At 42.6% G+C, this 21116-nt stretch overlaps 1 protein-coding gene across 1 annotated transcript in view; it reads right to left on the bottom strand.

Moving 5' to 3' along the window:
- Positions 1–21116, bottom strand: part of RYR3 (ryanodine receptor 3) — a 357957-nt gene that overhangs the window by 246680 nt on the left and 90161 nt on the right. Inside the window, 5 exon segments of the mRNA XM_032593518.1 lie at positions 1572–1690; positions 3458–3553; positions 6497–6632; positions 7981–8149; positions 18738–18859. Coding sequence (XP_032449409.1) covers positions 1572–1690; positions 3458–3553; positions 6497–6632; positions 7981–8149; positions 18738–18859 — 642 coding nt within the window.

Genomic DNA, 21116 nt, shown 5'->3' with positions numbered 1-21116 from the left:
GCTTTTATGTACCGGGAACATACTGCCTGAACTTTTCTAACATTGCCGGAATTTCTCAGTGCCTTGGCTCCCAAAGATTAAAGAGCGCCCTGCTACTATACTCGGGTAACCTATCAGAGCAGGTAGTGATTTGTAGCAAAGTCCTTCAGCTTACTGGCCTCAGATTTCTCAACTGTGGAATGGGCAGAATAGTCATCAACTCACTACCAAGCGACATCCATTAAATGCTCTGTAGCTCTTGGCTGAAAGAAGCCATAACAAAGCTGGTTATTCATGAAGTGCTTTATGTGGTCTGACCATAAAGATGACCCAGGAGCAAGGAAACAACAGCAGCTTTTCTCTAGCCAAGGGGCTCTTCCTGACACCTGCATGTAGCTCGTGGCCCAGACCATGTGTTTCCTGGGTGCTTATCTATTACTCTTATTATGCTTTGCTGACAGGAGAGAACATGTCGGAGCATACAGACGCTGATCTGACGCTGGAGCCTCATGCCTGCTTTTGATTTACCCCATTTGGGAAAGCAATTCCAGGCCCCACATATTTCTTTCTCTTCTTTGCCAAGCAATTTCACAGATGCTAAGGACCATGGCTTTTCTGCTTCCTAAGGAAGGCACAGCTAAGCAATGCTGCAGAGGCTTATTCTCCTGGACCCCCTGAAACGTGTCTCAAATAAGCAGCGCCCCCCAATGATGATGAACACAGAGGGCCAGTGACCAAGCTGAGTTTTCGTCACTGCAGGAGCAAAGCCACGGCCGCTCATGTCATCTGCTCTTGAAATACACCCTCTCGGCCTTGGGGTACCTGCCTGCTCACTAATTAGGGCAGGAACTCCCCATCCACAGGGCTGATGTTGAAGAGTCAGGAAAAAGCATATTTTAATAGACTTTCCCTGCAAATCGGGTGTCTTCAACACATGATTCCATAAAAACAGAGATGACAGAACTTTAAGACCCCTGAAAAACTGATGGAGCTTTCTACCTTAGCAAATGAGGTAGCACTGTCTCCATTGCGCAGATGATATAAATGAGGCCCCAAAGCACACAGCTATTTTGTATCTGTGCTCTTGCTTGCTCATGAGCAAAAAAGTAGATTCACTTCCTTTGCTTGGTGCGGCTCAGGGTAAATCTGATTTCATTTAATAACAAGCCAGTTGCCAAGACTTTCTATGCTATTTTGATCTGATTTTTGTGTATCTTCTTTCTACAGCTTGGTATTAGCTGTTCCACTACTAAGTTCCTAGACCCCAGGGTAGGTCTTGCACTCACCCCAGCCCAGCACCTTATGCAGTCGGCTCCATGTTCAGGGCTGAAGGTGATAGATGAGCTGGGCTTGTGAAGCTGGTGGGAAGAGAGAGAGGACCTCCAAGACCCAGTGTGACCGTCTGCCTTGGAGTGTGCTCCTAGGGCAGGAAGTGTCTTTCAGAACCTCAGTTTCCCAAAGTGTTTTTCTTTTCCCTACCCTCAAATCAGAGCCAAGAAAGAGACTAGTCAACATGCTCTCAGTAACACACACTGGTGATTAAGCAGCAGGAGAAGTCCATCCCTGTTTGGGTTCTTCTTTCTGATACCCACCTTGTGATTCCGCCCATGCTTATCCAACAGGGAGATGATAGACTTGATGTGGCCCTCTGCTATCAGATTTAAGGCTTCTGGGCTTTCAGTCAAGATGCAGTGCAAAACTTCCAAGATACCTGTATAAATGCCACAAAAATCGTGTGGATGTTAAAGAAAACCTGCAGAACCGACCATACTTCAGAAACCTGAATTATAAGTGAAAGGACCATCCTGAGGGGACAGAATATTATCAGCTCCTTGAATGTATTAACTATTTCCAGCCAGAAGAAAGACTGTAGCCATCTCTGGTAGACTTCAGGAGCCTCTGGGGCCTAAGAAATCTGTGATTTAGAGAGGCTATTTCCTTAGGCACTAACCTCACCTTCCTCCTTCTTAGACAAAGACATGATCCTTCTATGTCAAGATATAGAGAAGCAGCAAGTTAAGTAAGTCAGAGAACAACAAATACTATATGATTTCACCCATGTGTGGAATTTAAGAAACGAAACAAAGAAAACAAGAGACAGAACAGACTCAAATACAGAGAGCAAACTGGTGGTTACCAGAGGGGAGGTGGGTGGGGGATGGGTGAAATCAGGTCAAGGGGATTAAGAGCACACTTATGATGAACACTGGGTAATTTACAGAATTGCTGAATCACTATATTGTACACCTGAAACTAACAGAATACTGTATGTTGGTTACACTTCAGTTAAAAAAAGAAAAAACTGTAGAGGAGCAGCGGTAAAATGGAATTCTTCACTTGGTCAGACCAAGCAATACTTAATTAAAATGGCGGATGCCCAGTTTAGTATCAATTCTAGAGGTCCTTCCAAGTAATTTAGAAAATATTGTAAGTGTTCCTCGCCTAAGAGTTTTTCTAGGAACCACCCCAGAAAGTATTTTCATTTTAGATGTACTGGTGTACCAAGCAAACTATAAACTCACTAAATAAAGTTTACCTTTGCCTCTTTACTCAGCACACTGGATGGTTTTCTCTGTGAAGGGAAGACTTAAACACTAACTTGTGCCCCTGCAACCTGGCACCTACAAGGGTAACACACCGTGATGAAAATATAAGGGAAGTAGTTGGCCAGTATCTTTATTGGTTTTATTGAAAACACTCCCCTTGGTTCTGGTTTTCTCAAGGTTTTCATAAATTATTATGAAATGTAACATGGCCCATGGAGGAGGCACTGAAGAAAAAACAGGGGCTTGAGAATACATAGGTGTAGGTGGATAGACCTTAGGGGAGCCTTCCTTTGGCCTGTCCAAGTTCAGGCCACCTCTGGACAATGAAAAAAGCATTAAAACCTTTTAGCTTTCCAGAGAGGGGTCTGCAGCTGTCATGTTCTCTCACCGCTGAGGAAGCCAATGGTTGAGCTTCACAGCCCAGTTACTTAACTTACCAACAACAACCATTCTCTTGGCTCAAATTCTCTGTGAGTCATCAAGAAGCATTATAGATAGATGTCAAGGGTGACTTAGCGGGATGGAGGACCATCATTTCCTCCTATCCCATGTCATCCTTCAGTCTGCTTCTAACCACAACAGGATAAGCATGTTCAGAGAGGGTTTAGAAACCCAAGGAAAAGAACTGCAAGCAGCAGGTAGGAGACCACTGCCTGGGTGGGGGGCAATGAAAGGATCCAGGGGATGGAGATAAACACACAAAGTGAAAAGTGAAACAGAAAAGGAAATCATTGAAGTCTGGGTTAGAGTGGTTAAATAAAGTCACAGCAGCACCAGGAAGATTCAGGACCTTCTCTTTGTTGAAGTAATCACTTGAGGGTTGCTTACACCTCAGTGGGAAAACAGAATTATTCAAAGATACAACTTTTATTTTTTTTTTTTCCAGAAAGAAAAAACCCCACCTTCTTCAGTGGTTTCCTGTCAACACTTACCTGAGGAAGATTCTAGTCTATCCAATTTGCTGATTAGCCAATCAAGGTTATTAGAGAATTGAGCACAGTTGTTTCTGTTTCCACGAATGAGAGCAGCTGCAAACAAGGACACATTGGAACATGTAGGTTAAAGAGCAGGAGGATGGGCATAAGAACTTGGGAAACTGTTAAGCACAGCACCTGCTTAGCAACAAAAAGGAACTGTGTGTAACCATCTTCCCCTTCCAAGCCCTTTGATACAATTGTTCCTATACTTCCCGAAGTGAAAATCTACCATTCACTCAACTATTCCAGAGAATCTATGTACCAAGCACCTGCCTACTTGCTGGGAACAGAGCAGTGGGAACACAGAAGCAGATACCTGCTTGGTTACTGGTTTAAGAACTCCATTCTTTGCACTGTTTTCTTAAACCCAGCTACAGAGTTGCTATTTTTCAATGCTAAAGGGAGGCATCCCAGTGAAACAGCTGGAAAGGTAGGTGAAACAAACAGGCAAGGGCGCCTGGGTGGCTCAGTCCCTTGAGTGTCCGACTTCAGCTCAGGTCATGATCTCAACGGTTCGTGAGTTTGAGCCCCGCCTCGGGCACTGTGCTGACAGCTCAGAGCCTGGAGCCTGCTTCGGATTTTGTGTCTCCCTCTCTCTCTGCCCCTCCCCCGCTCACTCTCTGTCTCTCTCAAAAAATGAACATTAAAAAAATATTTTAAAAATAAACAAACAGGCCAATAACTGCAAAACAGGAAACTCTAAAATACCTAAAACACATTAGCATATGATGAGGGTTCTCAAAGTGTGGTCTGTGGAGGCCAGAATGCTTTACCTGAGAACTTGTTAGAAATGCAAATTCTCTGACCTTATCCCAGATCTAAGGATTCAGAAACTCTGGGGATGAGACTGTTTTAACCAGCCCTCCAGCTGATTCTGATGCCTGCTCCAAGTTGAGAACCACTGGTAGAGAACATTGCTAAGGGTGGGAGAGAATATGCTGTCAGGAGATTTTCACCAAACTAGACCAAGCAGCCTTCCCTCCACAGGCCTCTGCAATGAATCCACCTAAACCACTGGTCCCATGCTCTTCATGCTGTTGGTTTTCAAAGACAGGTTTCACAGATGCTTCAAAGATACCTGGATGAGGGAAAAGTCTTCCTGAGGACCTCTGCTTTGTACCTCTACAGTCAGAGGAGGGCTGGATTGAGTCTGACCCCCCAAACCACTTTCAGGTCTGCAGCAGCAAAGGGGTTAGGCACAGGGTGCTGGAGTCAGGCGGCCTCACACCGTAGTTCCTTCCTATACTACATGTATGACCTTGGGTACGTTACGACTTTGTGAGCATCAGTTTCTTCGGATTCATGACTAAACGGTTAACAGTGCCTATACCTGAAGGTGTTGTTGGGCAGATCAAAAAGATATTCTACTGCTTGGCAGAAAAGCTCAATAACTGCTTGTTTTTGTATAATTGCTGTTGAGTTTGAGCATACCGGTAGAAAGTATTAGAGTTGGAAGGGACTTCACAACGTCACACACAATGGTGGTAGTCCAATCAGCCTGACCCTCGACATCGAGAATGGGTCCAACCTGACGTTGCTGGTTCCCCTCTGGCCCGCTCAACTTTCTATGGACTTTGTCTAACGGGACATACACTTCTGAGCAAACCCCCAAATGCTGCCTTGTCACCATCTCCAAGCAACTACCGGTGGCTACCTTCCCATACAGGTGGATATGGTCTTCCATTGCCTTCCTCCTGTAGCTTGCTGGCTGGGCCCTGTGGTGGCACTGGTTAGAGCAGGCCCCAGGAGATCACCCCCACTGGTGTTGTGAGAAGAAAGGCTGGGCGCTGAACCTCCTTACTCCCCGCCTTTGTCGCCCCTCCCCCCCCCCCCCCAAATGAAATAATGAACAGGCCAAAGTGGCAGGAATCACGACCAACCAACAAGAGGTCAGGGACAGGTCAGGGAGCTGAAAAGAGTGACTGTCCTTCAAGTGCAAGTGCCGGAGTCTAAAAGTAGAACGCACTGCAAACATATTCTAGCCTTGTTCCCTCATTTTATTTAAAACAATTTTTTTAGGGGCCCCTGGGTGGGTCAGTCGGTTAAGCGGCCGACTTCGGCTCAGGTCATGATCTCGTGGTAAGTTCGAGCCCCGTGTCAGGCTCTGTGCTGACAGCTCAGGGCCTGGAGCCTGTTTCAGATTCTGTGTCTCCCTCTCTCTGACCCTCCCCTGTACATGCTCTGTCTCTCCCTGTCTCAAAAATAAATAAAATGTTAAAAAAATTTTTTTTTTAATTTTTTAAATGTTTATTTACTTTTGAAGGAGAGAGAGACAGAGTGTGAGTGGGGAAGAGGCAGAAAGAGAGAGGGAGACACAGAATCTGAAGCAGGCTCCAGGCTCTGAGCTGTCAGCACAGAGCCCGCCGCGGGGCCTGAACTCACAAACCACAAGATCACGACCTGAGCTGAAGTCAGACACTTAACCGACTGAGCCACACAGACACACCCCCTCATTTTAAAGAGGAAGGACTGGGGGCACCTGGGTGGCTCAGTCGGTTAAGTGTCTCTTGGTTTCTGGCTCACGTCATGATCTCACAGTTCCTAGGATTGAGCCCCAGGTCAGGCTCTGCGCTGACAGCAAGGAGACTGCTTGGGATTTTCTCCCTCCCTCTCTCCCTCCCATGTGCCTGTGTGCGCATGTGTGTTCTCTCTCTCTCTCTCTCTCTCTGCCCCTCCCGTGCATGCGTGCTCTCTAAATAAATAAATAAACTATTAAAAAAAATAAAGAGGAGGGACTGAGGTTCAGAGAGAGTAATGACCGTCAAAGGTTGTACAGGTAGTTTTGGCTGGGCTGATCACAATCCCCTTTCACTCGCTGCTGCCTTCTTGCTCTAAGTGTGGAAAGTACTGTAAGTTGCTGGCGAACAGAACGAACAGTGCTGGGCTGGAATCAACCGGTTAACAAAAGGTGTCCAAGGAGTGAGGCCGGATAGGCGATCTTGCACAGACACCCTTGGAAATCCTCCCAGGGAGAGGCTCCGGGGGTGTGCTTACCCAGCAGTTTGTATAGCAGGCGCAGGATCTCTTTCCAAGCCATGCCACTCTCCTCCCTTGCAATTCCTGCAAAGTGCGCCACGCTGTTGTAGATGTTTAAGCGATCGATGCAGTTTAACACAAGGGCCAACATTCCCTGTGAAGGAGAGTGGGGGAAAGAGTGAAAGCCCCTGAGAAAGCAGGAGCCTTTTGTTCTTTTCCCTGCCACGTCATTCACCTTTTAAAGCTCGTAATGCTAATGTGCTAACAGACCTTCACGATCTTTTTTTCCCCCTAAAAACACAATGTACACATTCTTATGCCTCTGAGACACACGGGGCATCCATTTGGAGCATGAGTTAGCGGTTTCCTCGTGGCGGGTTTGCCCCCGTGTGATTATCTCAATCTAAGGACCTATCACAAGAGGGAGCGTGAATGACTCTCACAAAAGCTTGCTCTGTGTCTGGTGGGAAATGGTTCTGACTCACCCAGAAACAGCCCTACATATAGTTCTTATTTTCCTGTCAAATGTCAAGTGAGTTCAGGAAGTTCCATTCAGATGCACAAAGAAAACCATGCTTGCTTCCTCCCTCTCCCCCTGGCAAAAGGGTAGGATTAAGAGACAATAAAATCAAAGTGGATTTTTAACTACTTTTCTTCTACATTACAATACTATGCCGCCCAGTGAAAACATCTGTGCCTAGTTGTTCTTAAAGACATACAGTTTCAGTAGCCTTTCAGGCGTAATGTCCCCAAAGCCAGTCTGCTTGGATCAGAAGACTGAGCAGGGCCAGTCTTATATTCCAGGCCAATGACTTTGGAAATGCCCAAGGGATAAGCCCTGTCCCTGGGAATGGGGGCCCGGCAGGAGGGCGACCATGGCCTCTTACTGCCAAATCATCACGTCAGTGTTCAAAGAAGGCATGTAACCTAAGGTCCCGCCTAACCAAGGATGGAGGCAGAACCCGAGCCAGAGCCCCCGCCAAGTCCCAGGTTTGTTTTTCCTTGCATCCAGGTCCCATCTCTGGTGACTCAGATGCTCAGGTTCTAAGTCAGACCTGGCTCTTTATTTGTTACCTTTCAAACCAGCTCCTCAGTCATTTCCAAAGTGGCAGAACCTGGCCATGTGTATTTTTTCAAACAGGTTTTCTAGGTAATTCTAACATCTTCCAAAACTTGGGTATCACAGACAATGGCATGCTCTAACAGTTGAGGTTTAGTAACAATAGATTTGGGATACACACATGCACTGTGGCAACAAAGCTCTCAAATACAGTTTGGTTTGAGTGTGCCAATGTGCACGGTTACAATGTACATTGGTAGTGTAACCCCGTGCGGTGGACAGGGAAGGTTGGCTTCTATTTAATCCTTTTCTTCCCAGCTTCCTTCCTTTCTTGTTCTTTCATAACTACGTGCATGCATGCACACAAGGCTCAAATGCAATCACAGGGATGTTTTAGCGGCGGACGCAAAGAGAATCGCGATGTTCAATTTTCTAGACTTACTTCTTCCTTGAAAAGATTCTGTCTGTTCTTAAGTGAGCGGAGCTTGTTCTGTTTGTCTTCGTGTTGCATCTCCTCCTCCGGGGGCTGGAAGTAGGCGATCAGGTCCTGTAAGGTCTGCAGGACCTCTTCTATCGGCAGGGTGATGGGGGCTGCCGTACGATTGTTTCCACTAAAGAACACAAGACGGACACGGACGTGGACGTGGCTCAGACACGGGCCTTCAGGCAGCGTCCCTGACAAGCACCCGCCAGATCCTGGCTCTTACCTGCCCCACATGGGGCGCAGCGCACGGCTTCCTGCAGCAGTCACTCAGGGAATGACCACAAACTGGCAGTTGCCAACCAACAGACAACGGAAGAAAACGCCTGCTTCGATTTTCAGGCCATTTCATAAATAAAGGGAAATGACCTGTGGCCGTCTGCCACACTTTTTCATTTTTAAAAGTAAAAACAGATTTAAAAATCATAAACTTATTCACTCATGGTTGTTTGGAACTATCACAGATTCTTCTTGGAATAGGGTAAACATAGGGGCAGAAGGGCTTCTATCACTGGGTCTCTCCCTCCATCTGTATTTTTGTCTTCTCTCTCCATGTATCTCTCTTTCTGCACATTTTTCATGTCTCTGCATGTGTTTTTCTCTTATAAGTTTTATGCATGTGCACTCACACACCAGCTCCCCCTTCCTCATTTGTTATCTCCTTCGGACTTCCTCTGTGTGCTCTCCGTCCTCATTCTCAACAACCCCGCCCCCATCTTGTGACATCCTTCTCTCCTTCTGTCTTCATGTCCCTCTCCCTCCTCAGTGTTACCCTCCCCACCATCGCTCTTTCTCTGTTGTGATCCTTCTATCCTGAATCTGTGTTTCTGACTCTGTCATAATTTTTCAAAAAGTCTTGTTATTAAATCCTGTCAATGCAGAGAGACCACAAACCTCCACAGATGGCAAAATGAGCCCTCAATTTCCCATGTCCTTGGCAGGTACACTGGTGAGCCTTCTGGAAGGTAAAGGCTAAAAAAGAGGAAGGGGGAAATGGAGCCAGCCCCTGTGTAAATGCATCATGGCCCCAGGGGACTGGGAATTGGTGGAATTGGTATAAATAACGTCATAGCTTTTCCTTGGGTCAATTTCTAAGGCCTTCTCCTTGAATTTACAGTGAATTTAGTTATATTTTAACCTGGACACATGCTAAGAAAAAACTGTTATCCAGGCCTGAAGCAAAGGCTTAATAAGCCCTAAGAACCCTCAGCTTATGAAGTGACAATTCCAATTTTGTACATAAAAATGACAAGTGTTGGGGCGCCTGGGTGTCTCAGTGGGCTAAGCATCTGACATCAGCTCAGGTCATGATCTCATGGTTCATGGGTTCAAGCCCCACATCGGGCTCTACACTGACATTATGGAGCTTGGTTGGGAGCTCTCCCCACCCCCCCCCCCCACCGCCTCAAAACAAACAAACATAAAAAAAAATGACAAGTGCATGCAGTAAGGACAGAACACCAGTGGATTACAGGCAGGGAGATCCTTCTCATGAGTGTGTGCTCTGGACCGTGGAGGTGCTCAAGGAATGCTAATGACTATCTGAGATATTATAGTATACCTGCTGTGAGGACATGAGGTGAAGGTTTGAGACTACAAAACCTAATTGGGAATGACTTTCCAGTTCTCGATTCAGAGAAAAATGAACACAGTCTCCCCAGTATGTTTGGTCCAGTTGCAGAGTCCCCTAGCCCCACTCGCCCCCTTTTATAAAAACATTTTAAGTCTACTAGAAACAATGACACCAGTTCAGTAAAAAGTGTGTGATTAAAATAAAGATGAAAACATACAAGAGGTTTGCTGGCATTTTGTAGTTTGAAAGGGCAACTTACAGGGGTTTGGGAAACCCAAGTTATCGTCAATGCCATGAACATGTGCTATCTGGAGTGCCTGCTTCTAAGCCTCTTGGGCTTCACTTTCCCCCTGGAAAATAGGAAAGGTACTATCTACTATTGCCAGGGTCCTTCTGGGTCTAATTTTTTCGGTGGGTTCTCAATGTTCGATTGCTTTATCTTGTCCTTGCGAGACACCTCAATATAATTGTCTTCCGCTGGACTAAGGCAGATCCCCCCCTTCCCTCAAAACAGAGCACATACCACATGCCCGGCAGTGGGGAAACAGACACGACCTCTGAATGGCTTCAGGGCGCTCATGTTCTACTCCAGAACCTTAGAGAGGAGGCCCAGATGTACCAAGAAGGATAGGGACAAGATGATGTCTCAATTCAGAACTAACTACAATGGTACCTACTTTATCCCAGCCATCTTTCACTCCCTACTTCAGCCACTGCCTCACTACCTTCTCAGATCTTTCCAAGGACTTCTTTTAATTCAAGTACAATCCCAGGGATTCTGAATATTTACCATACTATTACCATAACACAACTATTTATGTATTGTTTCGATCATAAGGTTAAACTCAGGACAGCTGGGCAATATCTACTCGTCAGCAGGATTTCTGAGACTCCCTCACCCCTCACATTGTTCATCTGTCCTATTGGACAGCTCCCAGCAACTGACCAGAGGATGATGAGACAGCACAAGCCAACGCCAACCTTTCTTCCTCATTGTTCTTTCTTCTTCCTTCCCTATTAATTTAACTTTAATGTGCTTCTTCCCAGAAGGCCACCCCCTGTCCTTCTGGCTTCCACTGTACACAGCATGTTCTGTTGTTTTCTCAAAAGAGACAGGAGAGGAGAATCTTACTCACAAATGATTTTTTATCCTTCATTTCCCAGCTCTTGAAAATTTCAAGTGCTATGGCTTTTGCAGCCCCCTTCGCTGCTGCATGAGTTTGTTTTTCAGTAGTCCTCCTTTCTTCCAAAAAAAAAAAAATCTTATGGCTTGGAGAATCCAGAATGTCCCCCATTGAAAGGGAAACATCCAGAACAGCTGAGTGAAGAGCTCAGGAATCCTCTCTCCCACAAAATAATGATAAACTTGGGATAAATCATCTAAAACAATTGTTTTAGGACTCTGGAAATTGACCAAAGCCATACAATAAATTGAGACTGATCGACTGATTGACTGATTTATTAAATAATGAGCCTAAGTAAGAACAGTAGGAGTCTATGGTGTTTCAGTCTGAGGCTGTTTCCATGCTTTCTTCCAGCTTCAGACCAAAGAAGTTCTAACAAGGTGGGGTAGACAATGAGCAAGGCCACACATGTGCTCAGAAAGTACTGGAGAGGGACCTAGTTATCTACTCATCTCTGGCCGAATATGAGGTTTTGTAGAAGCAGAAAGCAAAATCCAGGACAGACCTAAAACTGTCTGAACTCTGAATGTGTCATCTAGCCCACAAGCAGGTCCATCAGCAAATACTTGTAAGAAATATTTACAAGACAACCAGGCTTGCCTTCTAAGAAAGACTAAGGGAAGCCCTTCAGGCTGAAATAAAATGACACCAGACAGTAAGCAGAATCCACATCTAGGAATAAAGAGCACTGGTAAAGGTAATTGTGCAAGTAAATATAAAATATGGTATAAACATATTCATTTCTCTTTTGTTTTTATATTTTAAAAAACACAAACGGATAAGAAAATAATGATGAAACTGGGCTTATAACATATGGGGATGTAATATACATGACAATATTATCACAAGGAGGAGGAAAGTAATACTGGAGCAAAGTTGCTTTATTTTACGTAAGTTAGTATTAATCCGAGGTGGAGTGTTGGAAGTCCAAAACAGAGTGAGTTTCCTAGAGCAACCACTAGGAATATAACTCAAAAAAGTAGCAAAATAAAAACAAACCAAAAAACCTTAAAGAAATGAAAATGGTAAACTAGAAAATGTCTATTTAACACAAAAGAAGGCAATAAGGGGAAGAGAGGAAAAAAGAACGTGAGATCTATAAAAATCAGCAAAATGGCAGGCATAAATCCAACAATTTGAATAACTACATTATCTATAAATGGATTACACACACCAATAAAAGGAGGACACTTGTCAGAGCACATAAAAATAAAAATTCAGTGTATGCTCTCTATAAGACCACTTTATAGATTCAAAGATACAGGCTGCAAGTAAGAGGACTGAAGAACTTACACCATGCAAACAGTAACCATAATCTGCATATAAGGCATCTGGTGTGGCTCTACAAAACAGACTTGAAGATAAAAGATCTTCACAGAGAAAAAAGGGAAATGTTTTGTAACTATGGAAGAGTCAATTTATCAAGAAGATATACCTATTATAAACATATAACCACGTAACAACAGAGACCACAATATATGAAGCAAAAGTTGAGAGAATTGAGGGAGAAACAGACAAGTCAACCTACTACTGAGAAATTAAACACCCTATTCTCAGTTAATGTAACGTCTTCTAATGGAACTGTATTAATGAAGGGCAAAAACCATACAATCATCTCAATAGACAAAGAAAAAAAGACTGTCAAAATCTAACTCATTCAAGATGAAAGAAACCTCTCAACAAACTAGGAATAAAAAGAGAACTTCCTCATCCCAATAAAGGGAATTTATAAAAACCCTACAGTTAACTTCATATTTAATAATCAAAGACTGAATGTTCTCCTGCTAAGATCAGGAACAAAACAAGTATGTCTGTTCCTTCCACTTTGATTTCACATCATAGTGGATGTTCTAGTCAGTGCAGTCATGAGGTGGTGGTGGGGGTGGGTGGGAAGAAAGGGCATCCATATTGGAAAGGAAAAAATAAAACTTTCTTTATTCACAGATGATATGACCCTTTATGTAGATAAAGCACGCACACATCCACCAGAATAATAATTTTCAATTAAGTCACAGGATATATGATGGATATTTTAAAAACTCAATTTCTAATGCCAGTATTATTTATGCAGTGAAAAATCTGAAAAGAAATTAAGAAAATAATTCCATTTGTAGTAGCATCAGAAATAAATACTTAGGGGGCACCTGGGTGGCTCAGTTGGTTAGGCGTCTGAGTACAGCTCAGGTCATGATCTCATAGTTACGGAGTTCAAGCCCCACGTGGGGCTCTGTGCTGACAGTTCAGAGTCAGAAACCTGCTTTGGATTCTGTCTCCCTCTCTCTCTGTCCCTCCCCCACTCGCACTCTGTGCCTGTCTCAAAAATAAACAAACATAAAAAAAAAAAAATACTTAGGAACAAATTTTACAAAAGCAGCCCAAGACTTAAACACTGAAAACTGTAATACCTTGCCGAAAGGAATTCAAGAAAAATAAATGGAGAGACATTCTATGTTTATGAATCAAAAGCCTCAGGATAATTAAGATAAAAGTTCACCCAAAATTGGTCGAAAGGTTCAAAGCATTCTCTATAAAAACACTGGCAGGCTGTTTTGCAAAAACTGACACCTTTACCCTAAAATTTATATGGGAATTCAAAGGATTCAGAAGAGCCAACAGAATTTTGCAAAAAAAAAGTACAAAACTGGAGGATTCACTGTATCTGATTTCAATACTTACTACAAAGTTATGTTCATCATTTTGGCATAATCACAGGTATGAAAGCCAGTGGAATAGAACTGAGGGTCCAAAAATAAACCCTTATATTTACGGTCACTTGACTTTTGACAAAGGTGCCAAGGCAATGTGATGGGGAAAGGATGGTCTTGTCAGCAAAGTGTACAGGGACAACGAGGTATCTACAGGATCCACTTAAATAAATTTCAATTCGTATTACCTCAGACCGTGTATAAAAATTGATCCAACATGCAAACTCGGCCTAAATCTAAGAGCTAAAATTATAAAACTTTCAGAAGAAAACACAGGAGAAAGTCTTGGTGACTCTGGGGACACCCAAAAGCACAGTCCAGAAAAAAAGTTATGTCATATAGGACTTCACCAAAATTAAACCTTTTGTGCTTCAAAAGACATCATTAAGAAAATGAGAAGAAAAGCCACAAACTAAGAGAAAATAGTTGCAAATCATGAATCAATAAAAAACATGCATCCGGAAGATACAAAAAACTGTCAAATGTCAGCGTGAGGACAAACCACCCAACTAAAAATACAGGCAAAAGCCCTGATTACATTTTACTAAAGAAGAGATACAAATAAGCACATGAAAAGATGTTAAAAATCATTAGTCATTTTGGAAATGCAAATTAAAACCATAATGGGATACCACTTCATATCCACTAGAATATATACAATTAAAAGTCAGACAATAAGGATGTGGAGAAACTGGAACTTTATATATTTCTGTGTGGAGCATCTAATGGTGTGTCTACTTTGGAAGGCAGGTTTTCAGTTTCTTAAAAAATTGAACATACCTACATGTCCACTGATGGATGAATGGATAAACCAAATGTAGTATTTGCATACAACGTAATATTATTCAACCTTAAAAAGGAAAGAAATTCTAACATGCTACAATATGAGTGAATCTTGAAGACTTTGTTATGTGAAATAAGCAAGGCACAAAAAGATAAATATTGTAGGATTCTAATTAAATCAGTCAAATTCACAGGAAGGTTGAATAATGGTTACCAGGAGCTGGAGTGGGGTGGGGGGCTGCGAAGGGGGGAGGAGAAGGGAGGAAATGGGGAGTTTTTTTTCATGTTTATTCATTGTTGAGAGAGACAGAAACAGAGAGGGAGGGAGATCATGCACACAGGTTGGGGAAGGGCAGAAAGAGAGGGAGACCCAGAATCCTAAGCAGGCTCCAGGCTCAGAACTGTCAGCACTGAGCCTAATGTGGGGCTTGAACTCCCGAACTGCGAGATCACGAGCTGAGCCAAAGTTGGATGCTTAACCAACTGATCCACGCAAGTGCCCCAGGGAGGTATTACTTAATGCGTATGGAATTTCTGTTTGAAAGGATGTAAAAGTTCTGGAGACGGATGGTGGTAACTGTTGCACAACTATTTGAATTTAGTTAACATCACTAAACGGTATACTTAAAAATGGTTACAAAAGTAAATTCTAAGCTTTGTATATTTTATCATAAAAATATAAAAATGTTTAAATGAGTTACATATGACTTTGCAATTCCATTTCCTGATATTTACCTAAGAAAAATTAAAATATATATCAAAAGACTTTTACACAAACATCCATGGAACCATTACTGATCATAAGCAAAAATAGAAAAAAATCCACTGTTCCTCAAAGGGCAAACAGAAAGTGAGGTGCATCTGTACCTGTCTGTTCATCTGTCCCTATAGATAGATCTCTCTATACACACGTGTATGTATATACACAATCATACATATACATACGCAGACATTTATATGTGGATGTGTATTATCAGATACACATACACAGGAACACTCTTCAGCAATAAGAAGGAACAGAACACCCTTATGTACTACAATAGGGATGAACTTCAAAAATGTAATGCTAAGGGAAAATATGGATCCAAGGACCACATATTGTATACATTAACTTATAAATGTGTTAAATTGAGACCCAAACCAGATGACTGGTTGCCTAAGGCTGGGGGTGGGAACTGATATACACTGCAATGGGCCTAAGCAATCTTTTGGGGGGACTGGAATGTTTTAAAAGTGAATTATGGTGATGGTTGCACAGCTCTGTAAACTTATTTAAATTCACTGAGTTGCATACTTAAAAGGATGAATTTTATGATATGTAAATTATAGCCCAATAAAGCTGCTTAAAAATAATTTTCCCACTGTCAGGTATGTAACTCCCACTGACTTTTTAAAGTAATAGCTTTATTAAAATATAATTCACATATTATACAATCATCTATTTAAAGGGTATAACTCAGTGGTTTAATGGTTTTTAGTGTATTTATAGAGTTTTGCAACCATGGCCTCCATCAATTGTAGAACTTTTTCATCAGCTTCGACCAAAACTCCACACCCATCAGCAGTCACTCCCCTTGACCCTTACAACCAACTTAGCTCTAGGCAACCACTGATCTACTTTGTCTCCACAGAACTGCCTATTCTGGACATTTCGTATAAATGGACTCATACCACAAATAGCATGTATCAGTCCTTCATTCCTTTTTACGGACCAATAATATTCCATTGCACAGATATGCATAAGGCACATTTTATTTATCCATTCATCAGTTCATCATTTGGGTTGTTTCCCCTTTTTGGCTATAATGAACAATGCTGTTTTGAACATCTGTGTCCAAGTTTTTCAGTAGACGTGCTTCATATATCTTAGGTATATAACCAGGAGTGAAACTGTTGGGTCACATGGTAACTCTGTTTAACCTTTTAAGGAATTTCCAGACAGCATTCCAAAATGGCTTTAACATTTTACATTCCCACCAACAGTGTATGAAGGTTCCAATTTCTCTACATCCTGTCTCACACTTCTTATTAAGTCTTTTTAATTATAGTCATCCTTGTGAGAGCAAAGTGTTCTCTCACTGTGGTTTTGATTTGCATTTTCCTCCTGGCTAATGGCTCTGGCCATCTTTTCATATGCTTATTGGCCATTTGTGTATCTTCCTTGGAGAAACGTCTATTCAGATTGTTGCCCATTTGTAAATTGGCCCAATTGTCTTTTCAAGGTTGAGTTGTAAGAGTTCTTTATTCTAGATACAAATCCTTTATCAGATGTGTGATTTGAAATATTCTTTCCCATTATGTAGGCTTTTTTCCCCCACTTTCTGGATGGTGTCCTTTGTAGTAAACAAGTTTTTCATTTTGATAAAGTTTACATACTTTTTGTATGTATTGTTGCTTCGTATTTTGTATTTTGTTGCTTTTGTTTTTGGTGTCATATTGAAGAAACCATTGCCTAATCTAAGGTCATAAAAATTCAAGCCTTTGTTTTCTTCTCCCGGTATTTACGGTTTTAGGTCTTACAGTTAGGTCTTTGATTCATTCTGAATTAATTTTTGCATATCTATGAGGCAGGGGCCAGGGACTTTTAAGACAGACACAGGGGCAGGGTGTCTTGAGAGACACAGGGTTCTCTTGAGAGAACCAAGAACCAAATAAAGCCATCCAACCTCTAGGGTCATGGTTCTGGTGACAGTCCAGACTACACAAAAAACTCTTGTTTGCACACAGGTATGTTTTCCTGCCTATACCAAGCTATTCATTCATATTATACCCTTTCTATGAAGAAGGAGAGCAGGTGACATGTAACATGGCACAGAAGGGAGGAACCACTTTGCTCAGGGATCACAGGAGACCAGTGGCAGGGCCACAAGCAGACAGAATGGCTGACTTGAAGGCCTCAGCTCCCTTCTGCGGTAGGAGCACCTAACTGTCTGCCTTCCTTTCTCTGCTTTAGTCACAGCGGGACCCCCTGAGTGGTACTGGGAACATGGCCAACCAACCAGAGGTTCTATTTCTCAGCCTCCCTGCAGTGAGGTGTGGTCACATGACTAGTTTTAACTAGTAGAGTTCAAGAAGACGTGATCTATTTCTGGGTCCTATATTAAAAAAAAATCTCTTGCCCTCCGCCGCTTCCAATTTCTTCCCCCACACCCTCCATTCTTTTGGGTTTTTTTGGCAGTATGCAACCCGAGAAATGGTGCCAGCAAGCTTTTTTTTGATCATGTAGATGAAGAAAATATAGCAGGACAGTTGGTCTCAATGGTGTTGAATATTAGAACCACCTGGGGAGCTTTAGTCAAAAGCTAGAGGTGGAATCCCACCACAGAGATTCTAATCCAATTGGTATGAGATGCCACCTTGGCATCAGGGTGGTAAAAGCTCTCCAGAGAAATCTAGTATGTGGCCAAGGGTAAGACCCCTATTCCAGGGCAGTGGTTTGTAAACTTTATTATGCTTCAGCATCAACTGGAGGGCCTATCAAAACATGATTTTCTGGGGGTACCACTTCCCAGGTGTCTGATTCAATATGTCTGGGGTGGAACCTGAGAATGTGCATTTTTAACAAGTCCCAGGTGATGCTGCTGTGCTGGGTCAGGGACGCACTTTAAAAACCTGTAAATCTCAGGGCAGCAAGATAGAAGGAACCTGAGCCCCTGGAGCCAGACCTTGCCTAACCTATACTATTACTTAAAAGAGAAGTAAGTGTATATCTTGAATTACAACGGCAGCTTAGCCTATATCCTAACTGACACACATTGCTTGGATCACATTATTCCAACAGGAAAAGTAAAGGCATAAATTTTTTTTCTTATTTCATGCAAATTCACACACACAATTTAAGCCCCCCTGGCTTTAGAGATATTCTCCTACAAAAAAGGACGGTTTGGAACACTGCACTGTTCACAACAGAATCCATTTCTCATGGTAATTGGTGAACACAATCCACAGCGTTCTGCATTGGCAGCATTGTTTCGGCATCCAGGGGATTATGATCCAAGCAGGCAGTTCAGTTACTTTTCCCATTTAGGTCTCAGCCATAGGTGGGTAACACAAGGCTTTCAATGCAAATCTACTTGGATCAAAAACCATAGCAACGATTCTGAATGATGTACAAAGCTTTTCTCAATAGCACGGGAGGGTGTGGAGCTGTTTCTCCCCTCTTCACACACTAATACCGAAGGGATTTAAAGTGCTTTGGCAGTCTTCGCTTAATTTTCTGGAGGAGACCTTGGGTATTCATGACACCAACCTCAGTAACCAATGGGACTCAAGCATCTGTTGGGCAGAGGGCGAAGCTGGTAGGAGGTCATTTGCTGGGAAATAAGATTCAGTCCCAAGCTCTCTGTGGTAAAACTCTTTGCTGGTGTTTAATAATTTCCTGAAAACTTCAAGTATTGGAAAGGGAGTGGGGGTAGGTAGGACTGGATGGCCACAGAGTAGAAACTATCAGATAAAGGGAAGGAGCTTATGTACCTTACAAACTGGCTGAATAAGGCTGTCGTGTTCCGGATGATCCGAGCAGCCTGGGACTCCTCGCACTGGCATCTCTGCAGTGTTAGCCCGTCATCCATGTGGCCTTCCTGATGGAGTATGACCTACCCGCAGAGCAAAAGAACCAGGGCCGTTTATACGTGACTCCATAGCTGGACAGTCAACTTTTCTTGCAGTATTTATTTACCTCATCCCTTGTATTCCTTCCCCCCAACCAGGTTCCTCTGGGTCCATTTGAAAATGGGACATTAACAAAGTTATTTTGCCCATACTCCCTATTACTGACCTATGAATCATTCCTGAGACACAGTGCTTTGAGGAAAATAAAATTTTATGTGCTACTATGGTATGAGTTACAGTAAATTCCTTAGGACGGCCAATTTGAAAAGGTGAAAACATATTTTATAATAGATTTTTCTCTTGAAATCAACACAAAAACTTACCCTTGGAAATGGGAAAAGTCACTTTGTTCAGAGTCTTTTTGTCCAGAGATAAATTGAGGAAGAATAACAAGTTAGACAGAAAACTCTACTGGGTTAACAGATCCTCTACTGGGATCAGGCTCAGATTCCCCTCCTGAAGGATAGCTACAGTTGACTGTACAAATGGGGATGCAGCTCAAGGTCGTAGTTTGCTTCTCATGGAGGCTAAGGAGGGGGTTTGAAAACATAGGCTCTGGTATTAGTTGATGTGAGTTCCAGTCTTACTCTGCTACTTCCCAGCTGTGTGACCTTAAGCAAGTCACTTAACTTCTCTTTGCTTCAACTTCACCATCAAATGGACTTATAGGGTTGTTTTGAGGACTAAATGATTTACATGCAAATCACGTAGCATGTTTCCTAGAATCTAAGAGGTACTCAATGAATACTTGTTATAAAGGGCAGTGTACTACTGATCTCAAATCAGTTATCTAAAAGCTAAATATACATATTGACCACCAAGGACATCAGGATACAATTCTGGGGCAGGACTAGCAGCTCTGAAGATGGAAGTCAGTGGCATTTTCCCTTGAAAGGATCAAGTGTATGCAGATATTAACTGGGGTGGTTTGAGTCTTAGTCAAGTCAGAGTTAAATCCTAATTCAACTTCCTGACATGGTTTCCTCTTGATGTGAGTGAAGAGAGACCATTTATAAGGTTTTAGGGTGTGGGGCAGAGTTAAATCCTAATTCAACTTCCTGACATGGTTTCCTCTTGATGTAAGTGAAGGGAGACCATTTGTAGGTCCTGGGGTGTGGGGTGGGGTCAATTAAATAGAACATGTAGCTCTATAAAATATCTTTAGTAAAAGCATTTTGGTCTCATTTTTATTATTTTCTTAAGTTTATTTATTTATTTTGAGAGAGAGAGAGAGAGAGAGAGCAGGAGAGGTGGGGAGGGGCAGAGAGAGAGAGGGACAGAAGATAATCCCAAGCAGGCTCTGCACCGTCAGCACTGAGTCCAACATGGGGCTCAAATTCTCGAACCATGAGATCATGACCTGTGAGCCAAAATCAAGAGTCGGACACTTAACCAACTGAGCCACCCTGGCATCCCTGTCTTTCTCACTGTTAGCTCAAAGCAACTTCTTTTCCTTTCCATGTGAAAATCTCTTATTATTCGTTCTTCTGAAATTGTGTCCTACCTAATATAAGGAATTCACACAGGAAGTAGAATACTGGCTTACAAAAGTTTATGTTCAGTTTTGACACAAGACTTAGCACCGCATCTAGCTTAAGTGTTAGCAAAGGATACCCTTAGTATTGGATTCACCAACTGTTTCAGAACTACCCTGTCAGAGCTTTCCAGCAACTGTTTAAGCATTTCGATTCGGCAATATATTGCCACTAGGTTTACTCTGGCCTCAGTCCCAGTATTCAGGTCTCTAAAGACCAAAATCCTTAGATTTTGCTTGTTCAGATACCACATCCAAACCGGCCAGCCAAACAATAAAGTAATGAGAAATAGGGGGGATGCAGCTGTTAGAACACTGTTACTATGTGCCCTTTTGATCACCGCAGCCCAGTTTCTCCCGGAGGAATCCCATGACCCAAGAACAGACAGCAGAAGCCCAAAATGGGAATGGGAAGGAGGTGGCTTCCTTTAAGGTGAGTGCCATTCTCTAGGTTTTTTTTTTTTTTTTTTTACTGTCTCTGTTTCCCACTGGTTTTTCTAGGTTCCGGATTTGTTTTATGAAATACTTAACACAGATTTGAATATCCTTTGTATTTTTAGAAAGAAACGTAACCTGCTCTTCACAAAATAGAGCAGGGCAGCCCTGCCTGAGGCCGAACATTAGGACATCATTTTAGAGAGTTTCTGAAGGGACCTCCCAAATTCATATGCACACTGCAGCAGTTCAATAAATATATACACTATGGT

Source organism: Lynx canadensis, chromosome B3 (genome assembly GCF_007474595.2).
Source record: "Lynx canadensis isolate LIC74 chromosome B3, mLynCan4.pri.v2, whole genome shotgun sequence".
Taxonomy (NCBI): Eukaryota; Metazoa; Chordata; class Mammalia; order Carnivora; family Felidae; genus Lynx; species Lynx canadensis.
Note: the sequence above shows the minus strand (reverse complement) of the source record. Positions and strands in the feature narration are given on the sequence as shown.